Source organism: Crotalus tigris, unplaced genomic scaffold, assembly GCF_016545835.1.
Source record: "Crotalus tigris isolate CLP2741 ecotype Arizona unplaced genomic scaffold, ASM1654583v1 scf7180000017639.5415321, whole genome shotgun sequence".
Classification (NCBI taxonomy): domain Eukaryota; kingdom Metazoa; phylum Chordata; class Lepidosauria; order Squamata; family Viperidae; genus Crotalus; species Crotalus tigris.
Window position 1 is genome coordinate 1,671,723 of NW_024096532.1, and position 22,410 is coordinate 1,694,132.

Below are 22,410 nucleotides of genomic sequence, written 5' to 3' on the forward strand. Positions count from 1 at the left end.
TCAACTCACCCACAACCTTTTTCAAAGTGGTTAGTAAGCAAACATTTTAGGTATTAAATGAACCAGTGATTCGTTATGGGCCAGTTTTGCCAAAATCTGGAAGTAAATACTGGTTTTCAGCAAAACCGTGATGCAGGAGACTGCAAATAGCCATAAATGCAGAGCAGTTACCAACTGCCCAAAGTGTGGTCATGTGACCGTTGGGGGAGGGAGACCCAGCTATCAAAATTTCTAATCCAGGTTGCAAGTACCCCCCAGGGAGATCCATCATAACTTCAAATGGTTGCTAAGTGACTGATCAGTCAAGGATCACCTGTAAAATAATTTATAAAGAAATAACATCTGTAGAACCAGCAAAAATCCAGTGGAAGTTTCTCCATACTCATCACGCAAGCAAAGTTTCAGCCATTAGAAAACTGTTTTTTTTCCTTTGTTTTGAACCAGAAGAGAATAATATTTAGCATTCTGCTCTAGTCTGTAGCCAGGGAATAAAAATGCTCTGGATTATACATCCATTTTGTTTTAACTCTGGTCTTCTAAGAGAAGAGATGGCTTAATTGCCAAGATTGTCTGCAGTTATGGGTTAAATAACATGCAGGTCATACACTGTGGGATATGCCTTAGAGACTGAGATGGATACAGACAAGACCACACTGTTATTGATTGAGCCATCTTAATTATCATGAGTTAATGGCAATGAGCAACAATGTTCTTTTAAATATGAAATCATTTACCATGCTTTTAGTAACTGATTTTTTAAAATTTTTATCTTTTTTGTTAAACATACATAACATTCCTTCTTCCTATTTTCCCCACAATAACAACTCCTGTGAGGCGGGTTGGGCTAAGAGAGAGCGACTGGCCCAAAGTTACCCAGTTGGCTTTCATGCCTAAGGTAGCACTAGAACTCCCTGCCTCCTGGTTTCTAGGCCAGCCTCCTCGATTGCTAGACCAAACTGGCTCTCAGTATTCTGCAGGAATTGAAACGGCAAAGGAAACTGTGACATATTTGAATTGGATAGAGATGCAGATAATCAGAAAGAACTTCAAGAGACTTTTCTCTTGTAGTGAAGAATGGCTACAGCTAGAGAGGCTTTTGTGTGAAATCTTATATAGAACCGATCATCGTGCTTGCTTTATAATCTGCTTAATTCCAGTAGGATTTATTTATTATTTTCAGGGTGCACCAAAAGTCAAGCCCCATAGGCCAATAGACCAGTGTTTCTCAACCTCAACAACTTAAGATGCGTGGACTTCAACTCCCAGAATTCCCCAGCCGCACATCTTAAACTTGCTGAGGTTGAGAAACATTGCAATAGAGAATCTGAAGGAGAACAGCACATCAAAATTTGCAAGCATCAGAAAAAAATGTTACTGTTCTTAAGAACGTTCAAGGATAATGCATCAAAATAGAAAAGAAGTAGTTAGAGGAAAATGGCAACCAATTCAAACATGCAATGTAATTTATAAAATAAGCTATCTATGGGGTCTGACTTTTGACACACCCTGTATATTAAAAATGGACATAGGTAGTCCTCAACTTATGACCGGTTGCTTAGTGACTGTTCAAAGTTACGTGCATCCCCAAAAGGTACTTAGGATCTGGATTTGAAGTTCTGAAGGCTGTTCCCTTGTCACATTTTGGGTGCTTGGCAATCGATCCATTTTAGGGCCATTTGCAGCATCCTGTGCTCATATGACTGTGATTTACAACTGTTTTTGCTGGGAACTGATATTTACATCCAGTTTCTGGCAACAAAAACATCCTTTGCAGACAATGGGTTTACTTAATGACCTTTGCTTTACCACTGTGGTATTCATTTAACAACCACAATGTTCACTTTATGACGGTGTGCTTAACAAACACCGCAAAAAAGGTCCTACATCTCGCATAGTCATATTATAATCCATTTGACAACTGGCATGACTTATGACCATAATTCTGGACTCAGTTATGGTCATAAGTTGAGTACTATTTGTATTACAAATTTAATATACTGTAAATTAGAGTTCTCCCTTCTAAGGGAAGCTAAGTCTTAGTATGCTACCCTGTGTTTTTCAGAGATGAGGAAGGCATGTTTAACCATAAATATGCTATGCCAATTTCATAAAAATCCAGATCAGCAATGTTTAAACTCTCTACTGAGGAGAACTAGATGCTACATAATTAAAACATGTTCTGAAATCGTGTGTTGCTTATTTTACAGGATTTAACAAAGCTTACAGTTTTTCTGTTTGCTCTTTTGTTTTGCTTATTGTTGACACTGGAAGGGACTGAGTGGGAGGGGGAAATGGAAAAAGGGAATAAAGACTGCAGGAGAAAAAGAAAAATGGAATTATTTATCCAATAAAGAAATGATTCTTTGGTACGCACACTCCAAAAATACCACATGAGTCAACGTCTGAGCGGGATTAAAAAAGCCTTTATTTCTTATGAACACCCTAAAATAGTATCGAAAACCCCAAGCCCACCCCCAATCTGGATTCTTGGGTCCCTGCCCCACCCAAGCCCTGCCCCATTCTAGTGTGGGGCACTGCCCCATGACCCCTCCCCAGCGAAACCCCTCCCGCTCAAAGAAATACCACCCCTACCCCCTTAACCCGCTCCCTAAAACAGCATTTCTAAAGTTATTACTAAATTGCCCCCCCCCAGGAAAAGGGACCAAGAGAGACACGAGGAAAAAGAGAGAAAGAGAAGGAAAGAGAGAGAGAAAAGAGAATAAAAGCACAATTGGGAGAGGCAGAAATTATGGACTTCTCGATGGGTGTCTATATGTGAGGGGCATTGTGTGTGTGGCTCTGAGTTTCCACATATGGTAGTATCTCTGTCTTAATTGAGACGTACATCACGGAAGTGCATATTCTGCTGCATGTTTTCAAATAGGCTACGGCTTCTTTTGAGTTCCTACTGCAGTGTCACTGGAGCCTCTGTGTTTATGGGACATGAAATGAATTGCTGGCATCCAAGCTGGTCCTCTCTGGGGTGCTATGACCATCCATCCTTGGTTGCTATAGACTAAGGGGCTACTTCACATAAGACAGACCCAGGGATGCACAGTGGAAGGAAGTCTTTTGCTACACTTCACAAGTGACAGTGGGGATACACTTACCTCATGAGAGGGAAAATATCGAGAGAGCCACAGTCCTATTACAATCGTTCTTCGAGAATGCACCGCCAGCGTAGAGCATATGCACAGGTGGGTGACAGTGACCCTGCCTTCCTGCGCTGGGGATGGAGGCCCTGTGCTTGTGACATTGACTGCGGTTCCTTTTTATTTTTTGCTGTGCAGACTCCTGTCAGCCGCACACTAGCTTCATTTGGCGCAACGTGGGTTTCAGTTGCAGAGCTGGACTACTCTGTCTGCTGGCATGATCGGTATGTGCTTGTATGTCTTTGTGCTTGACTGTAGATGTGTAACTGGGAGTGTGTGTGTGTGTGTGTGTGTGTGTGTGTGTGTGTGTGTGTGTGTAGAGAGAGAGATTTTCTTGCAGTTCAGTGTTTGGCAGTGTATGCACCAGTTTGGGAGTGACAGTGTATTATTGTGGCACCTGGCACTGGGCCACTCTTGCTGCTACTGTATTGGAGAACTTGGAGGGTTGGGTGGGACTTTGCAGACCCTCAGATCCAACCCCAGCCCTGAGACAGGACGCCCTGTTCCTAAAGCCAGTGCCCCACCAGCTTAGCATGTTCTATGGCTGAGTAGTTTGGGGTGTGCCAGGACCAGCTGGTTTTCCCAGAAACAGTCTTATTCCCCTTACGTCTCCCTTAGGGCTCTATTAATTTTCAAGAACATGAGCACCTCAAGGAAAAATGATGGGAGGACAGGGAATAACTGACACCACAGTGTTTTTCATTATTGGTGACAAAATGTCATGAGATCAGTGCTTCCTTTAAATCCCAGTGGTGTTCATGATTCAATCTCATGTCTTCGGCTTCCTCTCACCTTCCAGTTCATTAAAAGCTCCTTCTTTTGTGTCTCCTTCATGGGTTCTCTTCCAACACTTTAAAACAGATGCGAGGACTGCCACCAGGTCTCTCTTCCTTCAACAACTACATTTTATTTTTCTGGGGCTAAGCAGCCTCAGTTCCTTTAGCATCTCAATGTATAACTTGCCTCTCCCAGACCTTTGATCATCCTTGCTGCTGCCTTCTGCATCTTTCTCAAATTGTCAAGCTCCTGCTCTGACTAAGGGGCTCAAATGAAGTGCAACGCCTCAAACAAGGCCCTGCGAACAAGCATCACTTGGCTCTGGAACAGCGCAAGGAGGGAATCTGATTACTAAGTCTGACTGATGGCCTATCTAGCCCAGGGAGTCCTGTCTGAGAGGCAGAAACTGTGGAAATTTGGTTCCCCTTCTGCACTGAGACAAGTTTAAATTGGCAGTCTGTTGAAGGCTCACAGATGGAGGAATCCAGTATTTGCTTGGTGGTCTCGTTCTGTTTCTAGTCTTCCACACAGAAAGAGCAGGAACTCCAGTAAGCCTCCTCCTTCTCCCCCAGAATCCTACTAAGCTTGGCAGACTTTGGCAAGCAGACCTCAAACGTGCATTAAACATCAAATGAGGCCTGCCCTCTACTCCAAATGGCTACATTTGCAATCAAAGCATTACTCTGGGAAATGAGAATTTTTAAACCACCTCCTTCCCTGCAGTGCTCCATCAAGAGCAATTTAGAAAATATAAAACAGTAGATTAATTGGAGCCACTCAACAAGCCCCAGAATTTGAAACCCACCAACTTAAGGAGGATCCATTTAGTGAATTCCCACGTCCAAATCTGGAGAAACCCCTATTTTCAGACATAGCTTAATCTTTTGAACTGCCTTCTTTCAGTTATATGGACCAGAAATATTAAGAAGGTTCAGGATCTGTAATTCTGAGCCTGACACCAAATACGGTACTGAGCTTGCCTAGAATTCTGCACAGATATGCACAAACACAGTGAAAGGGGAGTTGGGCAAACACAATGCCTGTGGCTGGGGGGGGGGCAACTTCTGAAATAAAGGTGAAATCGACTCTCCTCCACACAAGTTTTTCCTTGGCAGAATCTCTGATTGCCTTATCTATGGAAATGGAAACTGGGAGCTTGGGATAACCTTAAAATGGATGTGCTTATTTCATGGGCTAGAATTGATGTTAAAAGAAGGGTCATACAAATAACCAAAAATGGGGTTAGTAAGAAAGGTATCAGCACAAAATGAATGCAAAGAAAAAAGGTTTTGAATATTTCTTCTGCTTATGCCTGTGGAGTTCCCTCCCATCTGGTCCCCCAAAGCAAAACCTTCTCATCCTAATGGATTTTTATTAGGTTGTCAGGAGGAAATAGATTGCTAATAAATTACTTTGGTGACAACTATGCCTGGGCCCTCCCCACCCAAAAGTTCTCCTCTGCCATTCCTCCTACTCTTTATAGTTACTGCTTGATGTCCTTGTCTTATCAAGACGGCCCATTCTATTTGAGGTCATGGCGGAGGGGGGGACATGGGCCATACCATCTTGGCAGTCACTTCTGAATGGCTAGTCCTTTGTCCTTAGGGCAGCCGAAAATGGCCAGAAAAGTTGAGACTCCTTGAGTCGTTTTACATAAATCTGGCAGTGGCCTGATGGTAACAGAAGGCTCTACCACCTTCCAATCTTATTTCTCCCCAAACTTGATTAGGATACATGCTACCTCACACTAGAGAAAAGTTCTAAATAACACTGGAAGCAAAGCTTTTTGTAGCACGTTCAATCCTCGCTGATTCCTGAATTATTGCCATTCTACGCTCCCTCCTCTCACACCTACTTATCAGTCATACTGCAGTTTTCCAGACATTTAATTTAAAATTTCACTCCTTGAGAAAGTGCAACAATGGTGGCTAATCACATCCTGTTGCAGTGGATTCTACCAATCAACGATAGCACACATTTCTCTAAAAACTTGGCTCTTTCCTAGTTTTGTCTGGTGTTACATTTGGCAGCTGAAGTCAGATTTCAGGTGGGGTTATTTCAAGATCTTGGGCTCTGAAGACAAATTTCCATTCCTTCGACCACTCTTAGGTATAGATAGTCCTCAACTTACAACCGTTTATTTAGTGACTCTTCAATGTTACAAGAGCACTGAAAAAAGTGACTCTCACTTTTGAATGTTGCAGCATCTCCACAGTCATTTAACTAAACCTCGGCTCCATGTATTTACGACCGTTGCAGCATCCCGGGGACATGTAATTGCCATTCGCGACCTTCCTAGCCAGCTTCTGACAAGCAAAGTCAATGGGAGCGGCTGGATTCACTTCGTGATTGTATGATTCACTTAATAACTGCTGTGATTTGCTTAACAACTGTGGCAAAAAGATCATAAGACTGGGTAAGCCTACTTACCAACTGCCTTGCTTAGCAACAGAATTATGGTCCCAATTGTGGTGTAAGTGCGTATGGTGATTTTGTGCTTCTTTTGTATGGGAAGAAGCACAAGAAATGTCTGCAAGAGCAGCAGCCCATTCAGTTTCCCACACAACATGGCACAACTACCCCTTTGCAAGCAAGGGACGGGGAAGTCACACAATCACGTCCACCTCTTCCGTTTCTGCCCCTGCTGTGTGCACAGAGAAGCCCTGCACAGTTGGCTTAAGATAGTAGATGGAAATGATCTGTCTATTGCATCAGACTTTTTTTTCTTCTATTGGCTTTGTTTTGCTCAGTTGAAGCACTGTGCCCTTTCAGTCAACTGAAGAGCATCCCAATCCTGTTTGCTATCATTTTCTATAATCGCTCTCTTAACATGGAGAGCATCAGTGCACTGGTGGATATGGGGTGCAGGTGTTGTGAGAAGAGACCCTTTCGGATATGACTCAGGTGGGATGCGTGAAGTGCAGGACTGCGATTGTTTCATTGACTTATTTACGTCCATCTCAGCACCCAGATGGATGAGTCTGCACGCCTCTGCCTAAGAGGTGGTGTTTTTTTGCTGAGGATTGCTATCTCCATAATGAGGGGAGCCCATGATTGCAAATTTTTATATATGCGATGGAGAAAAGGAAGAAATAAAAGTAAGCACAAGAAGAGCAAAGAAAGTGAGACGGGAGAAGAGGAAAATGTGCAGGAAAAAATATCACAGTTTTCTGTTTGAACAAAGTCACAGTTTTGTCTCCTACCATCCTTTCCCACCGCAAGATCCAAACAGTCGTGTGGAGGAGGCCCTCCACCACCCACCTCCTGCCCTGGAGCCTGAGATGGCACTGGCTGCTCCAGCTGCCAATCTGTGGGAGGACAGGGACTTGCCCCCACCTGCTGGGACCCTCACTCGGCTCTTGTTCAAAGAGGAGCAGTCCTGCTGTTGCAGTAGCCCATTGCCACCGATCAGAGGACCCCACCCCACCGAAGTGCCACAGAGTGGCAGGAAAGCCCTTTTTCTGGATATAAAAGGTCTGTTATGGAAACGCAGGTGGGAACAGCTCCCCTGTACCCCCACCCCTCACTGCAAATTGGCTGGTGCAAGGGATTGGGTGTTTTGTTAGGGGGGCTATTCTGGTGGCACTTGGGGTAGCAGTAGCAGAGTGTTGCCCCTCTCTGAGATGTCGTCTCTGTTCTCCCTTCTGATTTTTTTTTTGTTTTTTTAAATGAGAATATTAGTGGTTCCAGTCCCCACTGTGGTTTTATCTGTGATACTCTTTTGGTTGAACAATTCCCCTTCTCTGTGGCAGGGAGATATGACACTATGCCATCTCTTCTTGGTGGCATTATAGCAGCATGCCCTTAGTGGGTTCATTGGTGGCCCTGATCTGCACCCCCCTCTCTGTGGCCATCGTCGTGGTATTGCCTTTGTTCCTTGAGTTGGGTCACGGTGCCATCTCCACCTTCTGAGTCTCAACCACAATTCAGTCTTTTTTCTGTTATTTCATCTTAAATGTCTTTCTCTACCCCTCTCCCATGCCCGCCCCACCTGGCGCTGGTCATACCTCGGACTCCAGGCTGGAGAAATGGGCCGAACCGCGCCTGGCAAAAAGCTCCCCGCTTCGACTCACCCGGCGTGGCAGCCACTCCGGGGAGAAGCCACCCTGGTGTCGATGGGAAGCCCCACAGCGCATCATGTGGCAGGAGCTGAGGTCCTCCAGACTACGGGAGGTCGGGTGAAGGACTCCACCGCCTGGCCCCAGCTCACAGGAATGGTGGTGGCAGCGTCGGTGGAAGCCGTGGCGACGCCGAGGAACTAGGCAACTGTAGTGGCTACAGTGTCGATGCTCCCAGTCCAGCCGGCGTTCCAAATGCTCTTCCGAGCAGCTCAAATAATGCAAGGCTTCCTTGCGGCACGGCGGAGTGGGTGGTGGGAGCATTTCTAGGCTCAGGCAGTGCTGGCAAGGACCGTGACACCCGTGGCATTTGGCCAACTTGTCGGCCGACCAGTAGTGTAGAGGCTTGTGTGTGGCAAAGAGCTGCCTCTCTCGGGAGGGGTAGGTGCAGAAATAATCTGGCGACTGGTACCAGCAGCTGTGACCATCACTATCCCTCTCACAGATGTCGGAATCAGAGTCTGAAAAGTCCACATAATGACTTTGGCTGTGCAAACTGGCACCAACGGCAAGTGGGTGAGAATGACTGCGGCAGATATGAGCCCGGGAGCTCCTCTCGCGGCTTGACGTGTTTGGGCATTTTGCTTCTGGCTCAGCTCGTGGCAGAGATGCTTCCTCAGCATGTCGGTAACGGGGGACCGGCGGGGAACGTTCATCTTCGTAGGAGAGCCGGGTGTAGCCATACCGGCTTCGCTCTTTCCCGAAAGACCGGGAGGTGCCTCTCTCCAACTCACAAGGGCTTTTAGTAGGATAACTGCTTGTAGGACCATCATATTTTTTCACCTCGGAAGCTCGGCCAGCCCCTTTCCCTGCTTGGAAACTTTCATACAAACCCCGGAGAGATTTGCGTTGCCAACCTGATGCCACCGGTGGCATGTCTGGAGAATCTTTTTCCCGCACTATAGCGAAGTAGGACGGAGGGTTTTCCAGCCCACGGGAAGACTGTGGGGGAGAGAGTTGACAGGGTGCCATTTTTTTGCTACTGACATGATCTGAAAGCCCTTCAGGTTCGATGGGGCCATAGAATCGGTGGAAGCCATCCGAGAAAGGACTCTTGAGGCTGTGGCGTGGTGGTTTAGTGGTAGGGAGTTCTGCAGGTGTAGGGGGGTACAAATCCTTGTAACAGTTGGGGCTACGGGCATGACGCCACCGCTCCACAATGCGCCGTTCACGAGGCAGGAAGCTGGACCAGGGGAGCGGAGGCCCAGGAGGACTGGGCAGAGCTGGGGCTGCACCTCGTGATGGTCCGTAGGTGTGATTCAGAATGGGCAACTGCTGCTGGTCTGGTATTTTGGGGTCTTCACTGCTACAACAACTATACATGCCCTGGAAGAAATGGGAGAAGTAGATATAGATATAGATATATATAAGAAGGTTCTTCAACCATAACTATGTTTTTTACGTCTAGCAAGCAGGCAAAACTATAATGTAGAAAAAGCACTGGAAATTTTGCAAACAAGAGAATGCTCCCTAAAATGATGCCTGGGCAGGTAGGACAATAACATACAGGTGTCCTCAATTTATGACTGTAGTTAAGCTCAGAATTAGTCATAAATCATAGTGGTTGCTAAAGCAGGTCACCACCTGATGACCCCTGATTTTATAACCATTTTTCTGGCAGTCGTTAAGCAAACCCATTGTACCAATAGGCACTTTTTGTGGAAAACTGGAAATAAACACCAGTTTCCGGCAAAAAAAGTTGTAAAATTCAGTCACATGACTGTGAGATGTTACAAACAGTCCTAAATGTGGGCCAGTCCTAAGCACCCAAAATGTAATCACATGACCATGGGGGTGGAAGTCTGTCACAACTTTGAACAGTCACTAAGTAACCATTGGAAGGGACCATGGAGGTCTTCTAGTCCAACCCTCTGCTTAAGCAGGAAACACTATGCCATTTCAGACAAATGGTTCTCCAAGCTCTTCTTAAGTCAAGAACTATCTATATTAGTTCTGTATTAAGAAAATTCTAAGTTAAGTTCTCAGCATAATCTTTGAATAGCTTGGGAAAACGCCTACCTTTACAGAGATTGCCCAGATAAGGGAAACAATAGCCAAGCTGGCTAAGCTGGAGATCTCACTCAAGTTAAAATACCTTTTTATCTACCTGCAATAACTCCTGACATACAACCATAATAATAACAATATAATAAATCACTGCTCCCCGGTTTTACACAATTATCTTTTTCTAAGTGCAACTTGAGAATTTCAGTGAAATACAGATGACTCCTCTCGCTTCTTCCCCATATGTCCATTTCCTATGTCACCTCTGCCACCCAACAGCTTTACTCTGAATACAATAACCCAGCATCAAATTCCTCAGCCAATTTGTCTTTTTTGAGTCTCTTTATATTAAATCCCCAGTTTGACAAGTGTCATCCTAACGAACCCTTGCATAACATACCTATTCAAGATGTACCAAGGCAGCGCTATGAATTCCAGAAGAACTGGAATTCTTTACTTTGGTCAGCCCTATAAATTAGATCAGATTAAGAAACAGACATTCTGTAGGCCTAGATCTATTTTCACTAGAATAGCTATAGTAACAGGATCTTGTAAATTGGAATGTGCTTGCACTCCTCCCTCTTTTATCTTCATGTGAATTTGCAGCATTTTTAAAGTACAGGTAGTCTTCAACTTACAACAGTTCATTTAGTGACCATTCAAAGTTACAACAGCACTAAAAATGTGACTTATGATTGGTTTTCAGAGTTATGGTTCTTGCCGCACCCCCACAGTCATGTGATAACAATTTGTCCACTTGGTAATTGGCTCGTATTTATAATGGTTGCTGTGTCCCAGAGTCATGTGATCACCTTTTGTGACTTTCTGACCAACAAAGTCAATGGGGAAACCAGATGCACTTAACAAACTTGTCATTAACGTAACAGTTGCAGTGATTCACTTAACAACTGTGCTAAAAAAAGATTGTAAAATAGGGCAAAATTTACTTAACAAATTTCTCGTTTAGCAACAGAATTTTTGGGTTCAATTGTGGTCATAAGTTGAGGACTATTTGTATCTTTCTTGGTATAGGTCAGTGGTGGCGAACCTTTTAGAGACCGAGTGCCCAAACTGCAACCCAAAACCCACTTATGCATCGCCGGGTGCTGGGTGGGCATGGCCACCGAGTGGGTGTGGCCACTGAGCTGTCGGCTTGTGCTTGCTCACTTGCTCGCTGTCCGCTCCGACTCGTGCTCGCTCTCAAGCTGTCTGCAGCAAATGCTGCTTCCACAGAAAGTTGCTCCTTTTATAGCCTCTCGCCTATTCCCAGACTGTGCATGCACGGAGAGGAGGAGGGAGTAGCTCGGCCCAGCAATGGCTCATGTGCCACCAGAGACGGCTCCGCATGCCGCCTGTGGCACACATGCCATAGGTTTGCCACCATGGGTATAGGTAGTCCTTTGACTTGCAATCAATCACTTAGCAACTGTTCAAAGGACCAACAGACCTCCCCAGGGTACTTACAATTCAGCTCTGAAGCTCTGATGACTTATAACCCCCCTGGTCACGTGACCACATTTTGGATGCTTGGCAACTGGCCCACATGCAGTGATGGGATTCAAATATGTGAACAACCGGTTCTCTGTGTTGATGCCGCTTCTGGAAGTCCATTCTGGGCCTGGGCAACAAAAAATTAGCTACCGGTTCTGCTGAAGCGGTGTGAACCGGCTGAATCCCACCACTGCCCACATGTATGACCAGTTGCTGCATGCCAGTCATATGACCGTGTTTTACAATGTTCTTGCTGAAAACTGGAAGCAAATACCCAGCAAATAACCAGCCCATAGCAAAGAAGTGGTTCACTTAACAACCGTGGTGTTTGCTTAATGACCACTGTAAAACAAGGTCATTAAAAAAGATTGGTGGCCTGGTTTACAATCGTCATGACTTACAACTGTAATGGGAAATTTCTATTACAGTCATAAGTGAAGGACTACTCCAGCCAATTTGATTGTCAACTTGCATCTTTCTTCTGTCTATCCAGGGCATCCTCCATATTAGTGTTTCTCAACCTTGGCAAGTTTAAGATGGGTGGACTTCAACTCCCAGAATTCCCCAGCCAGCTCTGTATACGGTGACCTCTCAACTTTTCATCTTCTCTCTTACTCGGTTAGGGGAACACCATGTGAATCCTTCCACCCTGAACCTAAGAAAGATAATTTCTTTCTTAGACAATATTCACCACTATTGCAAAGATAATTCCCCCTTACAAATAGCCTCCTGCTACTGATAGACATCATCCTGCCATGTTGTTGAATTTGCCTTTCAGTGTAGACAACTGGTTGCAGAGCAAGAACACCAGGCTAATAAATGGAGAAGAGCAGAGAGGAAGAAGAGCAGAAGGGATGGGTACGGGATGGAAGAAATCCAATTAGATACTTAGGATTACAAGAGATCAGGGGAGCAAGCAGAGAAATCAAATGTTAGATTGGATTTCTGCCTCTTGGATGAATTGGATTCTCTCCCACCATTTTTAAACTTAATTTCAGTACAAGACAACAGCAATTTTCATTGGTTTTTATAAAGTGATTGACACGTGCAAATAAAAACTACAGGTAGCCCTTGACTTGTAACTACAGCTGGAAGTGGAAGTAAGTCACGTCTGATTTTACAACTGCGATCATTAAGTGGCTCCAGCTTCCCCCATTGTCTTTGCTTTTTGGAAGCCCCTGGGAAGGTTAAAAATAGTGATCACATCACTTTGGGACTCTGCAACTGTCATAAATACATGCCAGTTGCCAAGCATCCTGCAACAGTCATAAGTGTGAAAAACGGTCATGAGCCACTTTTTTAAGTACCAGTGTAAGGTTGAACAGTCACTAAACGAATGGATGTACGGTAAGTCAAGGACTACCTGTAATTTGTTTCTTCCTCTAAAACCACATCAGAGCTTGATGCTGCCTAAGCTTCCTTTAGTGGTCTTTTTGAAAGCTCAAAACTAGGCTTTAAAATCAAATACATAGCTCCTCTTCCTTCTCCTTCTCCCCAACTTTTTAGAAATTAGTCACCAACTATCTAGATTTCTTTTTTAAAAAATTAGAGGCATGGAGTTGTAGAATGCCGACTAACATCACATTAACATTTGATTGATGCATTTATTCCTCTTCTCCCCCCCCCCACTTTTGAGAGTGAATCTGGTTTCTCTCAGTATATCACTGCATTTGATAGACGTACAAATCAGCACGTTGCCACCTCCAGTTCTTCAGGCAAGCTAGCCAGTTTTTTTCCCCCTCAAGTTGAATGAAAACATATTTATTCGACAGCATGCTCATAGTCTGCCTTGATTTAAAAAGAAGTGCATTTTTTTAAAAAATGTTGAGAAGTAGGGGGGTGTTTTTTAACATTAAAGGCGCTAACAATTGAGTTATGTTTGCAAGCTAGTTTTTGTTACAGACTACTACAGCCAGTTTTCCTTAGAAAAGAGATGCCCTTTAGTGACCAAAACAAGCCATGTAGGCTTCAAAAGTGGGGCTACCATGTTTCCCCGAAAGTAACACCTGGTCTTATATTATTTTTGCCTCCAAAAGAGGCATTAGGTCTTATTTTGGGGCAGTCTTATATTTTTCATGACACCTGCCTTGTATCGCGGCGGCGGCACCAACAGCCCCATCCAACATGGCTGCTGGCAGGAGGCCACATAACACACCATGCTGCCGCCGCCACAACGAGGAAAGGCAGGTGGGGAAGGAGTGGAGCTGCCCCACGTGCCCCACACCTGCTTCCTTTAGCCCCCCCACAGCTAAGCCATTTCTTGCTCCCTTTTCACTCCCCACCTCAGCCAGATTGCCATGCTTCCGTACAGAGGAGGAGCGGGATAGGCCTGGTCCCCTCCCGCCGTTTCAGAGCCAGGGGAAATGACAGCAAAAGGCTCTGCTGCCACTGTGCGCCCACTGGAGAGGCTTTCCTTATGCTCCACTCCACAGATCATCTGTCCGGTGACAGCCGCTGCCTCTTTCTCCTCCGCCAACTTTCCCATGGCTTGCATCATGACCGGGTAGCACAAGCCTCCCCTGCCACCTCCCTCCACCAGCCCTCCGTCGCTTGCACTGGACAGAACGGAGAACAGGGAGCAGCTTTGTGGAGCGATGCAGAGCAGAGAAGAGCACTTGCTTGCCGCCCTGCATCGCCCCACGTCTCCCTTCTCCATTCTCAAAATGGCAGCCCCATTTCCTGCCACTTCTCCTCCAGAACATAAAAACTTTCAGTACGAACCTGCTTTCCAGCTCTGGCGTGTTTCTCTCCTGCTGAAACCGAGTTCGTGGGACTAAAAAAAGTTCAGTCAGACCTTCCAACTTCTCGTGAATAAAAAAAAGATTTCAGGAGAAGTTGGAAGGTCTGACTGAACTTTTCAGCAGGAGAGAAACATGCCAGAGCTGGAAAGCAGGTTAGTGTTGAAATGCAGGGCAGCAAACAAGTGCTCTTCTCTGCTTTGCATTGCTGCGCAGAGCCGCTCCGCTTCCTGTTCTCCATTCTCTCCAGCGGTGGTGACAGAGGGCTGGCGGAAGAAGGCGGCAGGGAAGGCTTGTGCCACCCAGTCATGGCGCAAGCCACAGGAGAGTTGGTGGTGGTGGAGGAGGAGGAGGAGGCTGCCGCCAGGCAGGTGATCTGTGGGGTAGAGTGTGAAGAAAGCGCCTCAGCGGCGCACAATGGCAGCGGAGCTTTTTGTCGTCACTCCTGCCTGGCTCCGAAATGGCGGAGGGGGACCAGGCCTACCCCACCCATCCTCTGTAGCATGGCAATCCAGCTCAGGAGGGAAGTGAAAGGGAGCAAGGAATGATCTGGCTGGAGGGGCCAGAAGGAAGCAGGTGCGGGGCGTGTGGGGCAGTTCCACCTGCCTTGCCTTGTTGTGGCAACAGCGGTGAGATTACCACGTGGCATCCTGCCCCATTGCAGCAGCCAGGTGGGACAGAGTGGGCGGGATCCTAATTAGGGCTTATTTTTAGAATACGGCTTACCGTATATGCCGGCGTACAAGGCGACCCGGCGTATAAGACGACCCCTGTCTTTGGCGCCGAGTCGCATTCCTAGAACGTCGTCTTATATGCCGGAAACTAACAGTATTTCTGGCGTATAAGACGACTCGGCGTATAAGACGACCCCCCCGTCTTTGGCGCCGATTTTAACGCTTGCGGAAGTCGCCTTATACGCCAGCATATATGGTATATTAGGCCCACTCCCACACACGGTATTACTCAATCTATGTTTATCTTTAGACATGCCCAGATAAAGAGATGGGATTGAGGAAAATAGAAGCAGGAATGCATGGCCTAAAAACAGCTGATTCCTATCTCAAGTAGGCTAGCTTCCATGTTCTGAACAAATGATGTACAACAAGCAAACCTGTGTAAGTTGATTTCCTTTGCATAATTTAATTTTAGATAATGTCAGACCTAACAGTCATACTTGCAATCTTGACGAGCTCCTTGCTCTTGTTTATGAATTTCCATATTTCATTGCCTATATACACACATATCCTCCAAGCCTCCAGAAACATGTTTTTTTTTAAACCATAAAATTCTAAAAAGTTCTGTTTCCATTACTCCTTGGAATATTTGAGCAATGCAATCATTAAAATCCTGCAGCTCTAGATAAAAGGAGAGAATTAAGAGAAACTGTGAAGAAGTCTGCAGAAGGAAGCAAACAGCTGTGGGGTGTACATGGAAACTGCAGCCTCTTTTACAAACTCACCCTGCTGAAGGCCAGTAGGAAGTCCAGCCGGCCCGTGTGTCTCATGCAGTGGCGCAGTTTCCAATAGATGAGATGTTCCCAGGCAAAGACGAGCAGGCTCAGCCCCATGGCTACCAAAAGCATGTAGAAGACTCCTGCCATGTTGTCAATATCCAGTTTACTACTCATCACCTCAATTTTGTCGTTGTGGCAAATCCCTGAAAGCCACAGGCGCTCCAGGAGCTCAATCTCATCTGAAACAAAGAAGGGCAGTGGTAGAAAATATTGCTGTCGGCTCTTTAAGGTGGTCCAGAGAAGAATCAACACCTGTAAGGACTAATACTTCCTTTATTGTAAAGCAGGGCTCTTCAAACTTGGCCCTTTTATGACTTGTGGATTTCAACTCCCAGAATTCCTCAGCCAGTGTGCCTGGCTGAGGAATTCTGGGAGTTGAAGTCCACAAGTCATAAAAGGGCCAAGTCTGAAGACCTCTGTTGTAAAATTACAGCAAGAGACTCTTTCAAGTCTGAAAGTATCTCTCCCCTCCTGTACTTTTCCTCTGCTGAAAACTAGGGAAGATCCCTTCTGAGACACTTTCTCCATTCTCCTCATTCAGAGTCTGATTTTTGTTTATCAGACTGGCTGTTGTCTAGTCTGCAGCTCTCCCTCTTGTTTCTCAAAGTCATTGTCACATACCATTATGATAGGACTGCGCAGATGTCCTTCTCCCCTGTCCTTTCCTTCCTGCCATAAAATGCAAATCCTCTTGTTCTGGACAGAAATTGATTGCCAAGGCCTCAAATGACCAAGCAGCGCTGACCGTCTCGTACAGCCTTTCTTAAGCTGTTGTCCTTTGGTTGCATTAGCAGTATAGGCAGTCCTTGACTTACAACCACAATTGAGCCCAAAATTTCTGTTGTTAAGTGCAACATTTGTTAAGTGAGTTTTGCCCCGTTTTATGATCTTTCTTGACACAGTTGTTACGTGAATCATTCCAGTTGATAAGTTAGTAACCCGGTTGTCAAGGGAATCTGGCGTCCCCATTGACTTTGCTTGTCAAAAGATCGCAAAAGGTGATCCCATGACCTTGGGACACAGCAACAGTCTAAGTATGAACAAGCTGCCAAGCATCTGACTTTTGATAACATGATTGTGGGGATGCTACAAAGGGTGTAACTGTGAAAAATGTATATGAGTCACTTTTTTCAGTGCCATTGCAACTTTGAACAGTCACTGGAAGTTTTTAAGAAGAGACTGGACAGCCATTTGTCTGAAATGGTATAGGGTTTCCTGCCTGAGCAGGGGGTTGGACTAGATGACCTCCAAGGTCCCTTCCAACTTTACTACTACTACTACTACTACTATTACTACGTGAACTGTTGTAAGTTGAGGACTGCCTGTATGCAGGAGGGCTAGAGAAATCTGCCAGTGGCATTCACAAACACAACGGGGAAAAGCTGATTCAGGACCAGAGCAATATTGGAAGGCTCTTCCACAGTGCCTCATTTTCACTCCTCAAACTTTCATCTACCCTTCTTAACACTGGCCAGTAATTCTCCTCTCAACCTCAGCAGCAAACAGCATCATATGAGCAAACCTCAATTGACCAATGGCTGAATAGAAAAACTGGCATCCGATCAGGGCTACGCTTCCCATCAGAACTTAAAGATTCTGCCTATTTATTTAATGTCTCCTAAATCAGGGGTCCCCAACCTCCGGTCCGTGGACTGGTACCGGTCCGCACAAACAAAGTCCCATCTGTGGGATGCAGGCAGCACACAAAACCACGCACTCTCCAGTCTGTGGAAAAACCTTTCTGCACGGAACCGGTTCCTGGTGCCCAAAAGGTTAGGGATCATGATTCTAGATAACCAGAGTAACTGTGGCAAAGACCAGCAAAGGACTACCATGATACTTCATGATGCAGCCCTGGAATGTTGCCAGGGCTGTTGGGGATTTGGAACGAAGTGAGACTTCCCACCCAGGGGAAACTTGAAGCTTAGACATGCTGCAAAACTGAAGCGGCAGAGGCAGAAGTTGTTTGTCTCTGCTGTTAACAAAGAAGTTGGTGTGTGACCAGAGAAGTTACAGGTAGTCCTCGACACACAACAATTGAGTCCAACTTTCCATGGTTAAGCAAGATAGTTGTTAAGTGAATTTTGTTCCTTTTTATGACCTTTCTTGCCACCGTTGTTAAGGGAATCACTGCAGTCGTTAGGTTAGAAGCACGGTTGTTAAGTGAATCTGGCTTCCCCATTGACTTTGCTTGTCAGAAGGTCACAAAAGGAGATCACGTGAACCCAGGATGCTGCAACCGTCATAAATACCTCCCAGTTGTCAAGCATCCAAATTTTGTTCACGTGACCACAGGAATGCTGCAATGGTCGTTAAGTGTGAAAAATGGTCATAAATCACTTATTTCAGTGCCATTGTGGCTTTGAACAGCCACTAAGGGAATGGTTGTAAGTCAAGGACTAACTGGCTGGCATATCTGGGAATGGTGCAAAGGCCAAGAGTGGAAGGATAGAGGAAGCCACTAAGGGGCCTTTTTCCGTAAACAATTGTTTTAAAAATAGATTTTCATCAGCTATAATGAATTTGAGTCTGCAGCACTGAAAAATGCAAGTATCATGAATGTTTGAAAAGTGATGATAAAAACTTAGTTTGCATTTTTAAACTGGAATAGAACTGACTTTTGCTAGCTGAAGCTGAAGCAGACAGCACAACACAATGCCTTGTTTTTTCTCCCTTAATTTTCAGTGCATGAACAGTGCATTTGCTGCTTGCTGCAGGAATATCCATTTGCTTCTATTACACTCCACTTGTAAATCAAATTGATATTACCAGTAATATTTCATTTGAAAGAAACTAAGCATAGATTTCTCAGTACAGAAGAAAAATGCAATCTTATATTTGACAATTTTTACTGTAAGTGTAAATGAATAATTAGTGTGTGTTAAAACTCATCAGTGCTAACTAAAGCTTACAAAACAGAAGATGCTATCAAAAAACATGAAAACAGAAGATCAAATAGAACTGATGGAAAAAACTGATTTTAATATTGAGAAAAAGTAAAATACCTAGGGTATTACTGTGACAAATGTGAACTGTATGTTATTTCAAAATAAATTATGTTCAGACATGGTATGAAATTAAGAAAGACACGCTAAGATGGGGAAAATTAAAATTGTCACTTTGTGGGAGAATTTCTGTGATAAACATCAATGTTTTGCCTAGAATGTTTTTGTTTCAGACAATACCTGTTTTGTCAACTGATATACTATTCAGGTAAAGGCAAAAATATATATCTAGATTTGTATGCAGGAGGAAAAACACAATTTAAATACAGAGTGCTAACAAGATGCAAAGGAAAGAGGAGGATTGGGTTTTCCAGTTTTGAAATTATATTTTGGAGTGTTTGTTTGTTTGTTTGTTTGTATGAAAAAATGGCTATTGCTGAGAAACAAAAGACTTTTAGAATTAGTAGTACAGGACCTGACATATGGATGGCATGTATATTTATGCTACAATAAAGTTAACGTGGATTTTAAAAATCATTTCATTTGAAAAGACCATACCGAGAACATGGAATAGATATAAACCAAGGCTGTGCCCCAAAACATCTTTATGGATCTCAGCACAAGAAACATTTTACTTAAGAGAAACAACAGGCAAAGACAAATAGACAAATAGTTAATATACTATAAATTAATGGAGATTCAGCAACCCCTTTAATTTAACATGGTAGAGTAGGATATAGTTATCAGTGGTTTTCCCTTTTACAGTTATCAAAAAGATTTAAAATGGATAGACAGACTTATGGTATAAAGAAAAGGAAGACAGAATTTGAAATGCAATTGTGCACTGATGATGAACGTGTAATTGCTAAAATATATAAACTTTTCTTGAAATTTGAAATGGAAGAAAAGCAGGTTAAAGAAGTTATGTTATATACAAATGGATCAATCTATCAATATATGGTCAAAAAGGTTGAAATTTACATTGTTATGATCTCAAAGTTAATTTATATAAAAATGATGTATTATGGGTACATGACACCAGATAAATTATTTAGAAGATATAAAGGCATTTCAAATATATGGGAATGTGAACAACTTGAAGGCATATTTTATCATGCTTGGGAGATGTGTAAAAAAGCTTTTAAAAAATGGATTTCAATACATACAGAGGATTTTAGACATTCAATTGAAGCCAGAACCTTTCCTTATGAGACTGATAAAGAGTTTTTAAAAAGCCATGGAAGATTATTTCAATATATGATTACTGTGGCAATTAACATAAGCACAAAGTGAAAAGTTTCAGCATTACCCACCATGGAGGAATATCAGATGAAATTGATAGAATTTGCTGAGATGGCCAAATTGGCTTTTTTGATTAGAGAAAGGTTATTATTGACATTCATCAACCACTGGAAACCCTTTATGGATTTTTTTTTGGCATGAAAAAGAAAATGATTTTGTGACTTATGGTTTTGATGATTAAAAAGAATAATGATTAGGATGAAATCTTGGAGAGAGAGATTTGATTAGAATTGTATGTATTATTACTGCGGAGAGGAAAATTGGAAGCCATTTTTAATATCTCTTTTCATGTTTTTTCTTTTCTTTCTTTTCTTCCTCTTGCACATTTACTATACATTTTTCTTTGAATGTACTTATTATGTACATTTTTTTAAAAAAAATTGTGCACTGAAAAATAGCATTACAGCACATTTCTAGCTGAGGAGAGGAAATATTTTCTCTTATCACAGTGATGCTACTTAATCCAACTTGATGGCAGACAAGTGAAGTAGATTGTTGTTTATCAATCTGAGAACAGAGCGTGGACCATGCATAAGTCTTGAACTTAAAATTTTAGGAATTATTTTAAATATATAGCTTAGAAATTAGATGCCAGATGCCCCACAGTGGAAGCTGTTACCAATTTAGACTATATAATTTGGGAGATGGCTGCATGGAGATTTGGCTCCAAAGGGCAACATCTGATTGGGAGCCTGCAGGGGCCCACTTATAGCATCTCTCAGGAACACCTTAAAGTCATTGTACCTTTTCCTGAATTTGCCAATCTTAAGATGGAGCCAACCTTGCTTAAAGGTGCTCCTGACATGCTACATACATGCTACATTTACAGGTACTCTGAATCACATTTGGTACTTTCATTCTAGACCTCTTCACAGTTCAGTGGGGCTATATAGTTAAAAAAAAATACTTTTTTCCAGTGACACTAACTTGAGAGTATGCACTTAGCATAATGCATAATATTCTCCCTTTTAAGCACTGATATATTTCAAAAAGTCAATCTCAGCATTTATTTCCACCTCCCAATTCATCATTTGCTTCTAACCCAGGCATTCCACTTTAATTCTGGTGTGTCTCCTTAGAACAGGGGTGTCAAACTCACAACGTCACATGACGTGTCGTGAAGTATCGTGACTTTTTTCCTCCATTGCTGGCAATGGGATGGGCACAGTTTCAGCACGATGCATCCGGCCCACGAGCCGGCAGTTTGACACCCCTGGCCTTAGAACTTGGACCTGATCCATGAAATCTTACCATCGCTGAGAAACTGAAGTAGGGCCAGGTCAATGGGCCGTTTCCATTTGGATCCTTTTTGCAGGGCAATGCCATAGCCTGTCGTGGCAAAGACCTTCCCACTTCCAATGGTGACAAGTTTGCAACCTTCTTCCTTGCGGGCCATGTAGTTGAGGACAGCTGCATCATAAATGAAGGCGTCCAGTTTCCTGCAGGTGGGGGAAAAAGGCAGGCTGAGATGAGTTGAGGGGAACACATAAAAGGTGCACCTCAGGGAAGATGGGCTGTAAGGATCTGCGCATTTGATGTCTTTCTTTTGAAACCAATCTAAGTATTTGTTCCAAATAAACCGGACACCTATTTTTTCAATAGAAGATAATATTTGTAACTCAGGATTGAACTGTGCTCCCCTTGACACTCTCAGAACTTGGTTATTTCCTTGCAGATGATTCATTACTCATCTAGGTAACATCATCAGTGCTAGCTCTGATGATGCACCTAGTACTGATAATGTTACCTAGTTGGGTAATGAAACATCTGCAAAACAACAACAACAACAAAAACCAACCAGGCTCAGAGAGCACCAAGAACCCTATACACATTTTTTGAATCTTGAAGGAATATAGAGTTTTCTTGGAGTCTAATCCATAAAGCTTAAAAGTAAGTTGGTTTGATAGATGCACAGAAAGTTGCAGAGCTGTTTTCCTGAGAGGCAAAATGTGGCTAGTTTAGATTAGCTAACTGGGATGAAAGCCACGTCTGGAGATGGCCAGAAGGAAGAAGCTAGCAAATAACCTGTGGGACTGGTCTGGTAGCCTAGCCGAGTATATCTTAAACCTCAATCTATATTAATAAACAGCATAACATAAATATTATTTTATTTATTTATATTCCATTTTTATTATTTTTTATAAATAACTCAAGGTGGCAAACCTATCCACCACACTTTTCTCCTCCTATTTTTCCCACAACAAGGGTGTGAGGTGGGTTCAGCTGAGAGTGAATAACTGGCCCAAGGTCACCTAACTGTTTCATGTTTAAGGCCAGTGATGGCAAACCTTTTAGAAACTGAATGCCCAAAAACTGGCCCCGTCCCTGCTCCACCTCCTGCCCCATCCCCGCTCTGCCCCCCCATCCCCG

At 43.8% G+C, this 22,410-nt stretch overlaps 1 protein-coding gene across 1 annotated transcript in view; it reads right to left on the reverse strand.

Moving 5' to 3' along the window:
- Nucleotides 1-2,615: 2,615 nt before the first annotated feature.
- Nucleotides 2,616-22,410, reverse strand: part of GRIN2D (glutamate ionotropic receptor NMDA type subunit 2D) — a 68,158-nt gene continuing 48,363 nt past the window's right edge. The window contains exons 12-14 of the mRNA XM_039335077.1: nucleotides 21,292-21,479; nucleotides 15,740-15,972; nucleotides 2,616-9,373 (exon numbers count right to left, since the gene is read on the reverse strand). Of these exons, the coding sequence (XP_039191011.1) occupies nucleotides 7,931-9,373; nucleotides 15,740-15,972; nucleotides 21,292-21,479 (1,864 nt within the window). The 3' untranslated portion in view covers nucleotides 2,616-7,930. The remainder of the gene's footprint in view (nucleotides 9,374-15,739; nucleotides 15,973-21,291; nucleotides 21,480-22,410) is intronic.